General features: G+C 48.1%; 2 protein-coding genes across 2 annotated transcripts in view; one reads left to right on the top strand and one right to left on the bottom strand.

Moving 5' to 3' along the window:
• The window catches only part of LOC104980504 (chromosome unknown open reading frame, human C20orf24), a 6,473-nt gene extending 5,826 nt beyond the window's left edge, over positions 1-647 (top strand). Inside the window, 3 exon segments of the mRNA XM_010829246.1 lie at positions 105-151; positions 154-221; positions 223-647. Of these exon segments, the coding sequence (XP_010827548.1) occupies positions 105-151; positions 154-221; positions 223-318 (211 nt within the window). The 3' untranslated portion in view covers positions 319-647.
• A 214-nt stretch (positions 648-861) lies between these two features.
• Positions 862-15,430, bottom strand: part of SLA2 (Src-like-adaptor 2) — a 25,488-nt gene continuing 10,919 nt past the window's right edge. Inside the window, exons 6-9 of the mRNA XM_010829216.1 lie at positions 15,404-15,430; positions 3,049-3,198; positions 2,182-2,314; positions 862-1,795 (exon numbers count right to left, since the gene is read on the bottom strand). The exon at positions 15,404-15,430 is cut by the window's right edge and continues 11 nt beyond it. Of these exons, the coding sequence (XP_010827518.1) occupies positions 1,630-1,795; positions 2,182-2,314; positions 3,049-3,198; positions 15,404-15,430 (476 nt within the window). The 3' untranslated portion in view covers positions 862-1,629. The remainder of the gene's footprint in view (positions 1,796-2,181; positions 2,315-3,048; positions 3,199-15,403) is intronic.

Genomic DNA, 15,430 nt, shown 5'->3' with positions numbered 1-15,430 from the left:
TCCACTGTGCGCACTTTGTTAGGACACTTCTGTTTGGTGGAGTAGGAGCCCGTGTTGACCCTCTCGGTGAAGGGACCTGTAAACACTGCTTCTTTGCTGTCTAGGTCATCTGGATCATCTTCTACACTGCCGTCCACTATGACTGACGGCGCCTGGCCCCACCTGCTCCCTGCCCGGTCCAGAGGACCCTCTTAATCACAGCACAGAAGCACGATTGGTGGGGGCTCCCCAGCCACGTGGAACCCGGAAGACCCGTGTTTCCTGGACCGAGAATCAGTGTATTGGGCGTCAGTGTCTTCTGCAAGGGTTGCGACCTGAAACTTTTTAAAGAACCATCCACCTTTTGGAGAAGCACTTTTGAACTGTCCATCGCCAACCGTTTCTTCTTGGAGACCATCATGAGATACCTGTTTGCCAATTGGAGCTGTCCTTTAATTTGCTGCACCTCTGGATCTGGATGAAACATTAAATTGTCTTCCTTCTCCACCAGGTGTACAGTTTTTAAACTACCAATCATGGGCATATCAAGTCTTCTGAAAACAGTATGGCAGTATGTGCATGGTCCATAGAACAGTACAAGCAGCATCTGATAACGATTTTCATTGTAGAATGTTTCAGATACTTGAATAAATCAGATCTTTAATTGAGACCCTGTTGATGATACTGGTAAAGCCTTTCCCACCTCCACTCTAGCTTCAGAACCCAGTAGGGCAATAGGGGCAGTGGCCTTCCCTCCCCTTCCTTCTTCCCTCTTCTCTCTGCTCACTTAGCAGCTGCAGCCAGGCCCCTTTCCTTTCATGGGCAGCAGGGAAATGGAGGACTGGAGTTGGTACAGGCGGTGGCCTTGACTTTGTGGAGAGAGGGCTCCCCGCCCTCTGATGCCCCTGCCCAGAGAATGTGCCTATAACCTCACCGCAGTGTGCTGGGCTCAGATGGTGTCATTTTGCATTTGGCCACAAGGTGGCGAGGCTGCTGTAGCCAGAAAAGCGTAGTCAGGTTCAAAGGATGAGCCACACAATGAAACAGACCTGAGAGCTAGGACTGTCCCAAGAAGGGGCTTAACGGGGATGTGGAGGACTTGGACTGTCAGGGGTCTTGCTCTTGGCTTGGCGGTCAGGTGGGAGCTGGCCAGCCCAGGTTCTGCTGCTGTTTAAGCCACCTATTCCCTCTGCTTTCCTGTTCCTTCCAGGCCACAGTCCTACCTTCAGAGGTGTGGTAGCGTTCTGAGCGAGACTGGTCAGTTTTCTTTAAATGGTTACTTTTTCCACCTTGATGCTGGTGGTGGTTTTCTATCTTGTGGGAGGAGTTGTGGGATGGAAAATGACTCTCGACAGGCAGGACATGACACTGGAAATCCCAAACTCAGGAATTGACTGGGTCAGACCCCAGAGGACATCTGGTCTCTTTTTGGAGTCCTGGCCCTGTTCTTAACTGCTCCAGACTCCGAACTAGAGGTTGTAGGCCAAGTCATCACGCTGAGAGGAGGTTAAGTGATTTCTTAGGGCTAAGAGGGGAAGGAACAGAGGATACTGCTGGGCCCCTGGATGTGCCTCTGTGCCCCAGCCCTCCCTTCCCCTTCGTGCCGCCTTGCCTTTGGGGTGCTTGCTCAGGCTGAGCTGAGATGGGGCTCTAGGTGCCGCAGCCTTGGTTACCCTTTCGCCGTCTGCTTTCGGCCTTGGCATCGTCCAAGGAGGTGTCATCAGTCAGGCTGATGTAGGAGTTCAGGGCCTCCCGGAGCCCCTCACTGAGGAGGGACTCCTCCCCTGCAGCAGATGCTTCAGAGAACAGGAGGGAGCTGTGGAGAAGGGACAGAGCTGGGTCGGGAGCCTCTGCTTCCTCCCCGCCCCTGCCACCCAGTCCCTGCTCTCAGAACCTGCTGAAAACCCCCTGGTTTCCTGTTCCCTGTCAGATCAGACCCCTGCGTGACCTCACTCAGGCCTGGTACTCTTGTATCCCATCTTGTCTGTCCCTCCACCTTGGTGTCCAGGCATGCCTAGTATCCATGCCCGCTTTGGCATCCCTGCTGGTCCCCCCAGCAGACCGGCTGAGCCTGGCCTGGCCTCTGAGTTCAGATGATGCTCGGTGGCTCCCAGGTGTCCCTGAAGGTGACGCCCCCAGTCCAGGTTCCCAGGGGCGGGTCCTTCTAACTCTGTTCCACTTCCCCTTCCAGGAGCCCCTCACCTGTCCAGCTCTTTCCAGTTGAGTGGTGTCGCCTGCACAGTCACAGGTGGGGGTATGGCCTTGCCAGGGAGTGGGCCAGCCCTCCGCAGGGCACAGGGCTCCTTGAGGAGGCAGCAGATGTCATCCGCCAGCTCTGAGGAAGAGACCTAGACCTTTGACCTGGCCGACTCCAGCCCCGTTTCCCTCACCAACCAACCACCCTCACCCTGACAGCCTTCTACACTTGGCTAGTGGGAGGGGAGCCCCAGACTGTTCATCTGGAAGCTGAGATGCAGTCAAAGATTCTGGGCTAACTGGGGAGACTTAATTTACTGTGTGACTTTGGGTAAGTTGAGGGACCTCTCTGAGCCCCAGTTTTCTGATTAGGAAAGTGCTTTGGAAAGAAGAAAGCTAAGGGATGATCAGTCTCCACTTGTTCGGTCAGTATCTGCTGCCTGGAACAGCTGTCCAGAAAGCCCCTGATCAGTTTTCTCAGCAGTGGTCTTTCCTCTCTGCCTCTGACACTGTGCTGTTACAGGATAGGCACCAGAAGATGCTGAGAATTGACTAAATTCCACAGTAACAACAGCTGTGGGCCTAATTCCTGCGGAGAGAACCGTGCCAGCCGTGGGGGACCTTGACTCAGAACCACAGTGGTCAGTGAGGTACTGGCCTACACACCCACAGGACATCTGAGTGGCTCTGCTGGTGTGAGATGAAGCCGGGGCTCCCAGGCTGCGTTTCTTGGCACAGGGACTGGCGTGGAGAAAGGGGCGGTCCCTCTTCTGTCTGGATATTCTCCAGCAAGTAAACTGTCTGAGAGATGACTGACTGCCCCCAAAGCCCAAATCCCCATCTACTCTCGTATGAGGCGGAGGCCGGCCGTACCAGAGTAGTGGTCCACCAGGGCCAGGAGTGAGGGGAAGGTGAGGCGCGGCGAGATGTACAGCCAGCCGTTGTCCAGGCGCTGGATTCTGTAGTGTTTGATCCGGTCCCAGGACGCAGGGCGGCTGAGGCGGACCGACAGGGAGTAACAGCCTGAGGAGGAAAGGCTCTGGGTGGGACTAAGGCCGTGCTGGGACCCAGCCCTGCCTAGGATGGGAGAAGGAACGTGTGAAATGGCCGCAGAGAGTGGCCACGAGGCTCAGACAGAAGGGGAAGCAGAGGGGAAAGACAAAGACGTGCTCTCTTGTTCACAAATGACAACGCATTCGTAACAGCTAGGGTCTCGTGAGGATGAAATGAGATCATGCACACAGAGCGCTCAGAACAGGGCCTGCCACAGTTGAAGTGAGCATTAAGTGTTGGCTGTTCTTATAAAGACCCAAGTGGACGGAAGTGTTTTAGAATGTGATCAGTAGATGTCAGCAAGGATGCAGAGAAAAAGGAATTCTTAGCCTGCTGGTAAAAAGGTAAGTCAGTATAAGCTACTTTGGAAACAGCTGGCATTAACTAGTCGAGTTGAACATGCCCATACCTCACAACCCAGTGGTTCCATCCCAGCATGATCCCTTGCCAATACAAAACCAAAAATATTCAGAGCAGCACTGTTCAGAAAAGCCCCAGACTGCAAACAGCCCATATGCACTCAAGAGAATGGTAGATTCTAGAAAGTAACACTATTCAGTGACAGTGTTAGTCGCTCAGTAGTGTCCGACTCTCTGTGACCCCATGGACTATTGGCCTCCAGGCTTGTGTGTCCATGGAATTTTCCAGGCAAGAATACTGAAGTGGGGTTGCCATTTCCTTTTCCAGGGGATCTTCCTGGTGCTGGGGTCAAACCCAGGTCTCCTGTGTTGCAGGCAGATTCTTTGCAATCTGAGTCACCAGGGAAGCCCCACTATTCTGTAGTAAAAGTTAATAACCACCATGCACACAAGCATAGGTAAATGTTTAAAATAATGAGCAGAAACAGCAAGTCACAGAAGCATACATTCAGTATGATTCTATTTATATAAAGTTCAGAGGCAGCCAAGACTATATTGACTATATTGCATGTGTGGCAAAGCTAGGAAAAAAAGAAACTGATCAACAGTGAAGCAGGCAGGGGGCTTCAAAGGTAATGATGCACAGTTGCCCACCTACGCTGATAGGTGGGCACATGGGTGTTGCTTTTATTAGTCTTTAACCTATTGCTGTTGTTCAGTCATTAAGTCGTGTCCGACTCTTTGCGACCCCATGGACTGTAGCATGCCAGTGTCTGGTGTCCTCCGCTATCTCCTGGAGTTTGCTCAAATTCTGTCCATTGAGTCAGTGATTCATGTCCGCTGAGTAGATATATAACCATCCTGTCCTCTGCTGCCCTCTTCTCCTTTTGTTTTCAATCTTTCCCCACATCAGGGTCTTTTCCAATGAGGCGGCTCTTTGCATCAGGTGGCCAAAGTATTGGAGCTTCATACATGAATGTTATATACACTGATGCACGTGACAGAATTTTTCCAGTTTTTTTTTTTTTAGTGGGGTGGTGCATCCTAAAGGAGATCAGTCCTGGGTGTTCATTGGAAGGACTGATGCTGAAGCTGAAACTCCAATACTTTGGCCACCTCATGCGAAGAGTTGACTCATTGGAAAAGACTCTGACGCTGGGAGGGATTGGGGGCAGGAGGAGAAGGGGATGACAGAGGATGAGATGGCTGGATGGCATCACCGACTCGATGGACATGAGTTTAAGTGAACTCCGGGAGTTGGTGATGGACAGGGAGGCCTGGCGTGCTGCGATTCATGGGGTCGCAAAGAGTCGGACACGACTGAGCGACTGAACTGAACTGAACTGGTAGTTTTGGCCATGCCATGTGGCTTGTGGGATATCAGTTCCCAGACCAGGGACTGAAGCTGGGCCATAGCAGTGAAAGCCCAGAATCCTAACCACTGGGCCACCAAGGAGTTGCCTGTTTTATTTTTTATTTTTTATTTATTTATTTTTTTTAAAGCAGCGGCGTGGGCGCGTACAGCGGCACCCCCACGGCGCCCACCGCCGTCGCCGGCCCGGGGCGCGGGTACTGCATGGCTGCGCCGCGCTCCGGCCCCTCGGAGAGCTCTGTTTTAGTTTTTAAAATAAACTTTATTGAGAGATAATTTATATAAAATGAAAATGCAAATGTTTAAAGTATACAGATGATAGGTTTCAACAAAAAACAGATAACTGGCCATGGTTAAAAAATAGAGGAAAAAAGGACTATATAAAATTGTAACTATATAAAATCAGGCCTAGAATAGTAATTTTCAGCAGATGAGGATACATATGAGAGCTGTCTATAACGTGGGATTCATTTCTTCAGTCAACACTTCATCAAAGCGAAAGGGGGGCTCCCCTGGTGGCTCAGTGGTAAAGAATTCCCCTGCCATTGCAGGAGACATGAGTTTGACCCCTGATCCGGGAAGATCCCACATGCCGAGGAGCAACTAAGCCCGTGTGCCACAACTGTTGAGCCTGTGCTCTACAGCCCGGGAGCTGCAGCTGCTGAGCCACATGCTGCAGCTTCTGAAGCTGCGTGCCTCGAGCCTGTGTTCTGCGACAAGAGGAGCCACCACAAGGACAAGCCCACACACCGCAGTGAAGAGCATCCACAGCTAGAGAAAGCCCATGTGCAGCAAAGAAGACCCAGATCAGTCAAAAATAGATAAATAAAATTATTTTTTTTAAAGCCAAACAGGAAGAGGGTTTTTTAGTGGTATAATGGTAATAATCTATTATTACTGTCTAAGGATCTAAAGCTATCTGTAGCTTTCATTTATTGAGTGCTTACTATGCACCTTTTATATGGGATATAATTCTAACCACCCTATGAGGTAGGTACAATTATCCCCACTTTACAGATGAGAAGACTGGCACAGAGAACCTGGAAGAAGAGGCAGTGGCCCTGTCACTTAACCTTTCCCTGTGGAATGCCAACGGTATGCAGGAGGGAATTTCCCAAAGCACAGGCACTGCTTGGTTTTAGGAAGCTTTTACTTTGAGGAAATGGTCTAAATACTCCATGAAAAGGCAGAGATTTTCAAACTGTATTTTAAAAATACAACTACTTGGGACTTCCCTGGTGGTCCAGAGGCTAAGACTCTGAGCTCCTAATGTAGGGGCCTGGGTTCGAGTCCTGGTCAGAGAACCAGATCCCACACGCCACAACTAAGACCCCATGTAGCCAAATAAATAAATATATATTTAAAAACCAATACAACTACTTGAGAAACACATTTTGACTTTTAAAACATAGGCTAAAAGTAAAAGATGAAAAATATGTATCATTCAAACATTAATCATAGGAAGGCTGGAGTGATTATATTAATACCAGAAAAGTAGAATTCAGGACCAACAATATTATCAGAGATAAGAGGATGTCCTGCATTTGCATGCACTCAATCACAGAGATTAAAGATACAGAAGCAAAGCCGAGAGTATTAACAGAAGAAAGAGATGTCCATAATCATAACTGGAGATTTCAACACTCCTCTCTCAGTACTTGATAGGATAGAAAATCAGTAGGGAAATAGAATAGTTGAACAATGCAATCAGCCCATTTGGCTTAATTAGCCAACATTGGACCCAACAAATGCACATGGAATATTCAAGGCAGACTGTAGACTGGGCCATAAAAACAAATTTAAAAGTACTGAAATAATTAAAGGTATAGTTCCTGACTACAACAATTAAATTATAAATTAATTAATAACAAAAAGATATGTGGAAAATTCCCAGATACTTGGAAATAACCCAGAGATTGAGGAAATTACAAGCAAAACTAGAAAATATTTTTAACCAAAGAAAATTTTGTGAGCTCAGCTAAATCAGGACTTGAAAGTACATTTGTAGCTTTAAACCTTACATTTCAAGAAAAAGGCATAAAATAAAGTTTCTACCTTAAAAAGCTGGAAAAAATAAATTTTTGTAGAAGGAAATAAAGCAGAAATAAAAAATAGAAAACAGAGAAAAATCAAATGCTGATTCTTTGAAAAGATTGATAAAATTGATAAACCTTGAGCTAGATTGATCAAGAAAAAAAGGAAAAAACCACACACATACATTGCCAACATCAGGAAGAGGGGACATCACCATAGAAGAGATCCTACACACATTAAAAGGATAAGGGCATGAACAACTATGCCAACAAATTCTACAACGTGGGTGAAATGGACAAATCCTTAGACGACACAAATTACCAACACTGATGCAAGAAATAGAAAATTTGAATAGACCTATATCTATTGCAGAAGTTGAATTCATAATTTTAAAACTTGCTGCAAAGATGACTCTGGGCCCAGATGGCTTTACTAGTGAGTCCTATCAAACATTTAAGAAGAAATAATTTCAATTTTACACAAATTCTCTTAAAATATAGAAGGCAGCATTTTCCTACCCATTTCATGAGATGACCAATTAACTTGCTATGTAGACCAGCTAAAAACGTTATAAGAAAACTATAGACCAATATCCCTTATATATATATATATACACACACATACATACACACACACACACATATATATAGACAAAAAAATCCTTAACACACTGTTAGCAAACTGTACCCAGAAATATATAAAAATGATAACACAATATGACTAAATTGACTTTATCCCAGGAATACAAGTTGATTTAAAAATTGAACATCAGTGTTAACTCACTATATTAGTAGAATAAATGGGGCGGGGTGGGGAACGATCATCTGGAGAAATGTAGAAAAATAATATGACACAGTTCAATTATGATTTTTAAAAAATAAAACTACAAATAGAAGATGTAATAGTTTCCTATGGCTGCTGTAACAAGTTACCATATATTTAGAGGTTTAAAACAACAAGAGTGGATTATTTTACAATGCTGGGGGTCAAAATCCTGAAATGGGTTTCACTAAACAAAAATCAAGGTATCAGCAAGCCTGTATTTCCTCTGTAGCCTCTAGAGGAGAACCCCTTCCTTTGCCTTTTCAGTGTCTAGAAGCCACCTGCATTCCTTAGTTCATGGCCCCTTATTCCATCTTTATTCTTACCCTCTTGCCTCCCTCTTGTAAAGACCCTTGTGATTTCACTGGGCTCATCTGGATAATCCAGCATAATCTCCCCATCTCAAAACCCTTAGTCACATCAATAAACTCTCTTTCGCAATGTAAGGTAATTCACAGTCACTGGTTTCAGGGATTTGGACCTAGACATTATTGGGGAACTATACTGCTATCACAGAAGGGTACGTCCTCGTAACCTGACATAGAGGATCTGTGAAAAATCTGTAAGTAACATCATACTTAATGGGAAAGACTAAATTTTTCCTTCTAAGATTAAGAACAGAGCAAGAATGCTCTTACAACTTTACTTGTTATATATTAGAGGTCGTAGCGAGTGCAATCAAGACAAGAAAAAACAACAAAAGGTCTATGGGTTGGAAAACAAACTATTTATCGATAATGTGTGATCATATATGTAGAAAATCCTAAGGAACCTACAAAAAACCTACTAGAACTAATAAGTGAATTTAGCAAGGCTTCAGGCTACGAAGTCAGTATTCTTTGAGAAGTATGGAGTAGGGTCCCTGCTTCCTTTTCTTTGTCTTCTACTTGACTGTGGAGACACCTTGACTTTTTATCTTTAAGAATCTCTTCTGGGGCTTCCCTGGTGGTCCAGCGGCTGAGAGTCCACCTGCCTGAGAGTCCATGCAGGGGACAGCAGTTCAATCCCTGGTCAGGGAAGATTCCACATGCCACAGAACAACTAAGCCCATGTACCACAACTACTGAGCCCGTGCGCTGCACCCACCGAGGCCTGATCACCTAGAGCCTGTGCTCTGCAACGAGAGAAGCCACTGCAATGAGAAGCCCGAGCACTGCAGCAAAGAGTGGCCCCTGCTCACCACAACGACAGAGAGTCTTTGCAGCAATGAAGACCCAGAGCAGCCAAAAGTAACAAGTTTTTTTTTTTTTTTTTAAGAGAAATATCTCTTCTGGAGCTGTGTTGTCACCCTGAAAAAGTTCTCTGGTTGGGAAAGGGCTACATATCTGAAAATAGTCTCTGGAGGCCAACCAGTGAGCTGAACTAAGTGACCAAGTTCCTCTATGGGGCCTGGTTCTCTAGCCACCCCATCTTGGCCACTGTAACCACAGTTACCAGAACCAGGAAGGGTCCTGACAGCCACACTGAGAACCTGACGGGTAGACTCAGAGATAATACGCTCTATCAACCCCATGTGGGGACAGGCCTCCTACCAAGGCATCTGTGACTGGTCCGTGTGCCTGGTACCTTGCTGGCCCATCTCACTGCACGCTGCAGCCAGTCCCAAATATCTACTGCTGTCTCTCAGCTTTAGGACATCTTTTAAATTTGGACTGTCTGGGTTCATATCCCATAGAGTCACACCCTATAACACCCCTGCATACTATAACCCTACTTGTGTCTCTAAAACATTATTTGACCTCTCAGATTTGTTTCTTCATCTATAAAGGGGGGTCATAATTGTCCCTGTCTCAGGAGATTGCCACAAGGATTCAGATGGTAAAGTAGATAAAACATTCAGCAGGGTTTGGCATATAGCAAGCATCCAGTACTCCTGATCCGTTCTCTGCCTCTTTGCTCACATTGTTCCCTTTATACGGAACACTCTTCCACCTGAGTCAACACCAGTCTTCCTTTTACAACTCAGTTCTTACTCAGACAACTCTCCAGAGGTTGTTCTCTGCCTGGGAGAAGCCCCAGCTCTCCCTCAACATTACCCCACCCATCATATAACCAACGGTGAGTCTCGCGAGGGACGGTTCTAATTTATTTGCCCACCATCTTCCCATCTCAGAAAATAGCAACACGATTCACCCATTACTAAGCTCCTAACCCCAGAACTGTGGTGTTGGAGAAGACTCTTGAGAGTCCCTTGGACTGCAAGGAGATCCAACCAGTCCATCCTAAAGGAGATCAGCCCTGGGTGTTCTTTGGAAGGAATGATGCTAAAGCTGAAACTCCAGTACTTTGGCCACCTCATGCGAAGAGTTGACTCATTGGAAAAGACTCTAATGCTGGGAGGGATTGGGGGCATGAGGAGAAGGACATGACAGAGGATGAGATGGCTGGATGGCATCACCGACTCGATGGACATGAGTTTGAGTGAACTCCGGGAGTTGGTGATGGACAGGGAGGCCTGGCGTGCTGCGATTCATGGAGTTGCAAAGAGTTGGACACAACTGAGTGACTGAACTGAACTGAACCCCAGCATCATCCCTCAGAGCTTCCATTCTCTCTTAATCTCCCTTCCAGCCCTACAGAAAAACCTGAATGTACTGGCTACGTTCAGAACAAATCTGGAAACCAACCACTTCTTACTGTGGCTTCCCACTTTCACCTCATCCCCTGCCAGAGCCTCTCTTTGCACAGTATAGGGATCAGATCATGTCACTCCCCTGCTTAGAACCCTGTCACATTTAAAATAAATCGGAAGCCCTCACCCTGGCAACACCTTGTGTGACCTGACTTTGGGTGACCTTGAATCTGCTCCTGGTGCACACCTGCCTCCCGCAGAGGACGCGCCTGTTGACTTGGTTCCTCCTAATTACCGCTTTAGTTTCTCTGTGGCACTTGCCGGGCTGCTGTGTGTGTTCAGACGAGTCTGACTCTGCAAACCCATGGACTGCAGCCCGCCAGGCTCCTTTGTCCATGGAATTTTCCAGGCAAGAACACTGGAGTGGGTTGCCATTTCCTACTCCAGGGCACTTGCCATGATCAGACGCATAATGACTATTTGTTCACTATCCACGCTGCCAACTAAACTGTGGGCAGGTATCTTGCTTTTTCTGTTGTTGAATCCCCGCTACTTTTAACAGCGGCTGGCACCGAGTCACCATGCAGAATTTGCTGAATGAATTACTGAATCTCAGTGATGAACACTGGACACAGGCATGATTAAAAGCAGACTCGAGGAGTCCTTGCCACCATTTGTACTCTAACTGCTGAGCACACATGGTGTGAGGGGGCAGTCTACCCTACCCTGGTTCTTCACCCTCTCTCCTCCCCTCAACATACATATATGCACTCATTCACTCATCCATTTATCCAGTAAATATCTGTTGAGCAGGAGCTGGCACTGCGTGAGCCCCGGACACAGGTAATCAGAACTTCGTTCTCTGGGGCACGTTTTGTGGAGCATGTGCCAGGGATGTCTCACTGGCACGTGCCTCAGCCAGAATTTTCCTTTATGGTCCTCATCCTTATGTTTAGTTCCCCTGCTCTCAGACCACACACCTGACTTCGTTTTAAGAAATAAATGTATTGCGGCTACAGAAGAGGTCTTTTCAGGTGGCTATGGGAATTGAGAGCAAAAGGTGGCAAACAACCCGGGGACGCGACACTGCAGTGGGTTGTGAAGGATGAGTAGGCGTTGGCCAAGAGGAAGAACGGAGGAGGGGGCTCTCCAGGCCGAGGGAGGCTTGTGTGCAAGGATGCAGCATAGAAAGAACAAGCAGTGTTTGTTCATGGAGCATTTTGGTGGCAGGGGGCTGGGAGCCAGGCCGTGGGAGCTGCGGCTGGTGCAGGGCCACTGGGAGACCCACGGGGGAAAAGGCAAGGTCCTGGGGTTGCTGGAAGCTCAGGCAGGCTTCGCCAGTGTCACAGGCTGGCCTGCAGTGACCTGTGGGGCCAGGCACATGTTCTCCCAGGTGTTCTGACGATGATGCCAGGAGGAGGGGAGGGGTCCACAGTAGTGTGAGATTAGACTAAAAGCTCTGAACTTCCACTGAGACTTCTGGGAAGCTAAGAGTCTGGAGGATGCTGCACCTTGGCCTCTCAACTGTCTGGAGCCTGAGGGCAGGAACCACAATTTAGCAGGCCTGACTCGGAGAAGATGCTTTTAAGCATTTCTCAGCTGACAGAACACACAGAGGTGAGCCCCTCAGGGGGGAAGTGTGTACGGCTCATCAATCTCTTATGCTCAACAGAGTATCAACACACAGGAGGACAGTAGGAAGGTAAGAGGGTGGTGCTTGTGGGGCCTGGTCCTGGCGCTGACCTCTGGCACAGTCCTGGGACCTCCAGAAGCCCTTCGAGCCCCTTCACAGACCAAGATTTTCAGCCTGACTCAGACCCTGCTATGGTTCCCTAAAACACAAGGTACGCCAGAGGGACTCTCAGGAAGATGTAGGGGCCTCGTCCCCTCCTGACTCCAGGCCCCGAATTGTATTCTTAGGAGCGCAGTGCCCCAGGACTTCCTCCTTGGTCCATCCACAGACTCAAAGCCCCTGTAGAATTTCCCTCCCAGAGGTACATCCACACCTTGGGCCAAAGAAAATCTGGTCTCACCCACTCAGTCGACAGTTAATTACCATTATAGATGACAAGATGCATTATGCAAACATGAAAAACACTGTCTCTCATTACTTGATTTTGGGTTCCCTAGACTGGAACTTTGTTTCCAAACTTAAAAGAACAGGAGAACTGGCCGGAGAGCTTGTGACGGAAGCAGATTTCTGACCTCTGTGCCCCACAGTCTTATTTGGCAGGTCTGTGGTGGGGCCCAGGAACACACTGGCAAGATGTTTCCCTGACGATTCCTGTACACTCGAGTCTCAGAACCACCATCCTATGGCGTCACTTGGGCCCCTACAGCTTTAGTGTCAAACTTTTTTTTTGACCACAAACCACAATACGAAATTTTACATTGTGACCCAGGACACCGTTAAAATGACTGAAAACAAAAGTTTGATGAAGTAGTATTTTCCCCAACCCCAGTGAGGCACCCTAATGTTTCAGCTGTATTTCACTTTAAACACTCACCAGTCCAGATTCACCAGCTTAATGGGTCTCAACCTTGGCTGCACATCAGAATCACCCAGGGTTGGGGGTGGGGGGCTTTTATAGCTTCCAGGGCCCAGGCCACACCCCTGACCAATTAAATCAGTAACTCTGGGGGTGGAGGGCAGGCATCAGTACTTTATAAATCTCCCCCAGATGATTCCAATACATAGTCAAGGTCTAGATCAGTCCTGACTCTGCGATCCCCTGGACTGCAGCCCACCAGGCTCCTCTGTCCATGGGATTTTCCAGGCAAGAATACTGGAGTGGGTTACTGTTTCCTACTCCAGGGGATCTTCCTGATCCAGGGATTGAACCTACGTCTCTTGCACCTCTTGCATTTACAGGCAGGTTCTTTACCACCGAGCCACCTGGGAAGCCCATTAAGGTCTAGATCTTAAAGTGTGGTCCCCAGACTAGCAGCAGCAATCATCAACTGTGAACTCGTTGGACAGGCAAACTCTCAGGCCTCAACTTACCAAATCAGAACTGCCTGGACCAGGTCTTTTGTCTAATAAACCCTCCAGGTGATTCTGATGGCCACCCAGGTTTGAGACCCATTGGTCTATAACCACCGAATTAACCTGATTTCTTGACCCACAAATGGGTCGTGACCCATTTTCTTGACACGCATTCTCCAAAAGGAAGCCCCAGATGAGAGATCAAAAATTAGTATTGGGAAACTGCTGCCTTTCCTGTAGAACTGGCAATTTTCTTTCTTTTTTGATGAGAGCTGCCTTCTGTACTAATCCCTTCTGGCGCTGCTGTGGGAAACCTTAGAGTCAAATCTAACCTTAATCCCAACAGTTTTATGGCTCCTTAGAGATCTTACGGATCCTTTACACCTTAAACTTATACAGTGCTGGATATCAGTTATGTCTCAATAAAACAAGAAGGAAAAAAAAAAAGACCCTATGGATTCTTATCTGCTTTCTCCTTTATTTCTCCACTGGTTCCTCCTGTATATATACCTTCTTAGAAAGGGGGCAGAGTGGCAGTAAGTTCCGGTCACTATGCTCTTGGGGTTCAACCAGGCCAGAGAAGGAGCAGGGGTGGGGCAGCTGAGCACTGGAGCACTTCCTGTGGCTTCTCAAGCTCACTGGGGCCTGGTCTGCAGCACCCCTGCCCCCAACAGCACCGCTACGGTTTCCTGTTTGTAGCTACCGCACTTGAGCCAGCCCCCGACCCTGGTCAGCCTACTGGTGTGTGTGAGGGGGTGATGCTGGTACTTTCGGGAAACAGCAGAAGGGGCTGAGGAGAGGTGGAGTGGGGAGGGGGCTCCCGAAGAAAGGAAAGGAGAGGCAAAGATGTGCTGGAAGGAGCCCCAGGAGGGAGACTTGAGTAGAGAACTGAGTACGCCCCTGACAATGCATCAAAGTTAGTTCAGTTCAGGGGAAGCACAGAAAGCCCATCCTACAGAGCCTCTCCCCAGTCCATCCCTGAGGTTGCAATGAATCACCATTATCATGATAGGTGGGCCTCTCTTGGGGGTCTGAAGTAAGATGAACCTCAGCTGGGTTTGAATGCCAGCTCTGCACTTAGTATCTGTGTCTCCCTAGGCAAATCGTTTCTCTTCTCTAAAAGTCTCAGTTTTCTCATCTGTAAAATGGGAACATTGGAAGTACAACCCCTGCCCCTGCAACAGGGCTGTGTGAAGGCAATTAAAGGGCCTAACATAAACATGAACGTTGTTCCTCTCTGTCCCTGCTGTAAGGGACGCCTGGCTGCAGTTCAGAGAGTAAGCAAGGGCATCAGAGACAGACTTCACTTCGTGTTTTGTTTGCAAAGGCCCTGAACCTGGGGTGGGAGAGGCCCCATTTGGATGTGCAGTGTGACAGGTCTCCATCCCTCTGTGGGCTTCTGTTTCCCCATCTGCACAGCAAAGAGAGGAGGGTCATGAGGTGACTCTTGGTGGGTTCTCTGGCTCCAACTGGCTAATGACCCAAAGCACAGAGACCTTGTCAACTTGTCGACATTTTGCCAAGAGATCAGGATCCTATTGTGTCTTGGGGAAGGAGAAATCATTGCTGGTCAAGGCAGGGAATGACTGCACTCTCCTATGACTATATGGTAAGTCCTGGTTGCCAAAGCGTTGGCTGAGCCTGGATCCCTTCTGTGGGCAATTCATACCCATTTTTGGAAATGCAGGTCATTGCCTCGTTTTTTTTTTTAATATTTTCATTTATTTATATGGCTGCACCGGGTCCGAGATGCAGCACTTGGGATCTCTAGTTGTGGCATGTGGAAACTAGTTCCCCAACCAGGGGTCAAACCCCGGGCCCCCTGCATTTGGAGCCACCAGGGGACTCCCCTTTCCCCGTTGTTGATGGGTTCTCAAGGCCGCAGCCTGTGGTCAGTTAGTCAGGCCGCCCAACTCTGAGGCCAGTCTCCAGCCCTCCACATCTGGGCTCCTACCGCTACCCCCGAGTCACATCACACCTGGCTCTTGGCACAACAGGGACGGACCCAGGGTGGCACTGAGCTTACCCACCTCTCCTGGTCTGGCTCTCCCGGATGA

This window comes from Bison bison, unplaced genomic scaffold, assembly GCF_000754665.1.
Source record: "Bison bison bison isolate TAMUID 2011002044 unplaced genomic scaffold, Bison_UMD1.0 scf7180017864500, whole genome shotgun sequence".
NCBI lineage: Eukaryota > Metazoa > Chordata > Mammalia > Artiodactyla > Bovidae > Bison > Bison bison.
The sequence above is the reverse complement of the archived record's forward strand: the minus strand, read 5'-3'. Positions and strand labels throughout refer to the sequence as shown.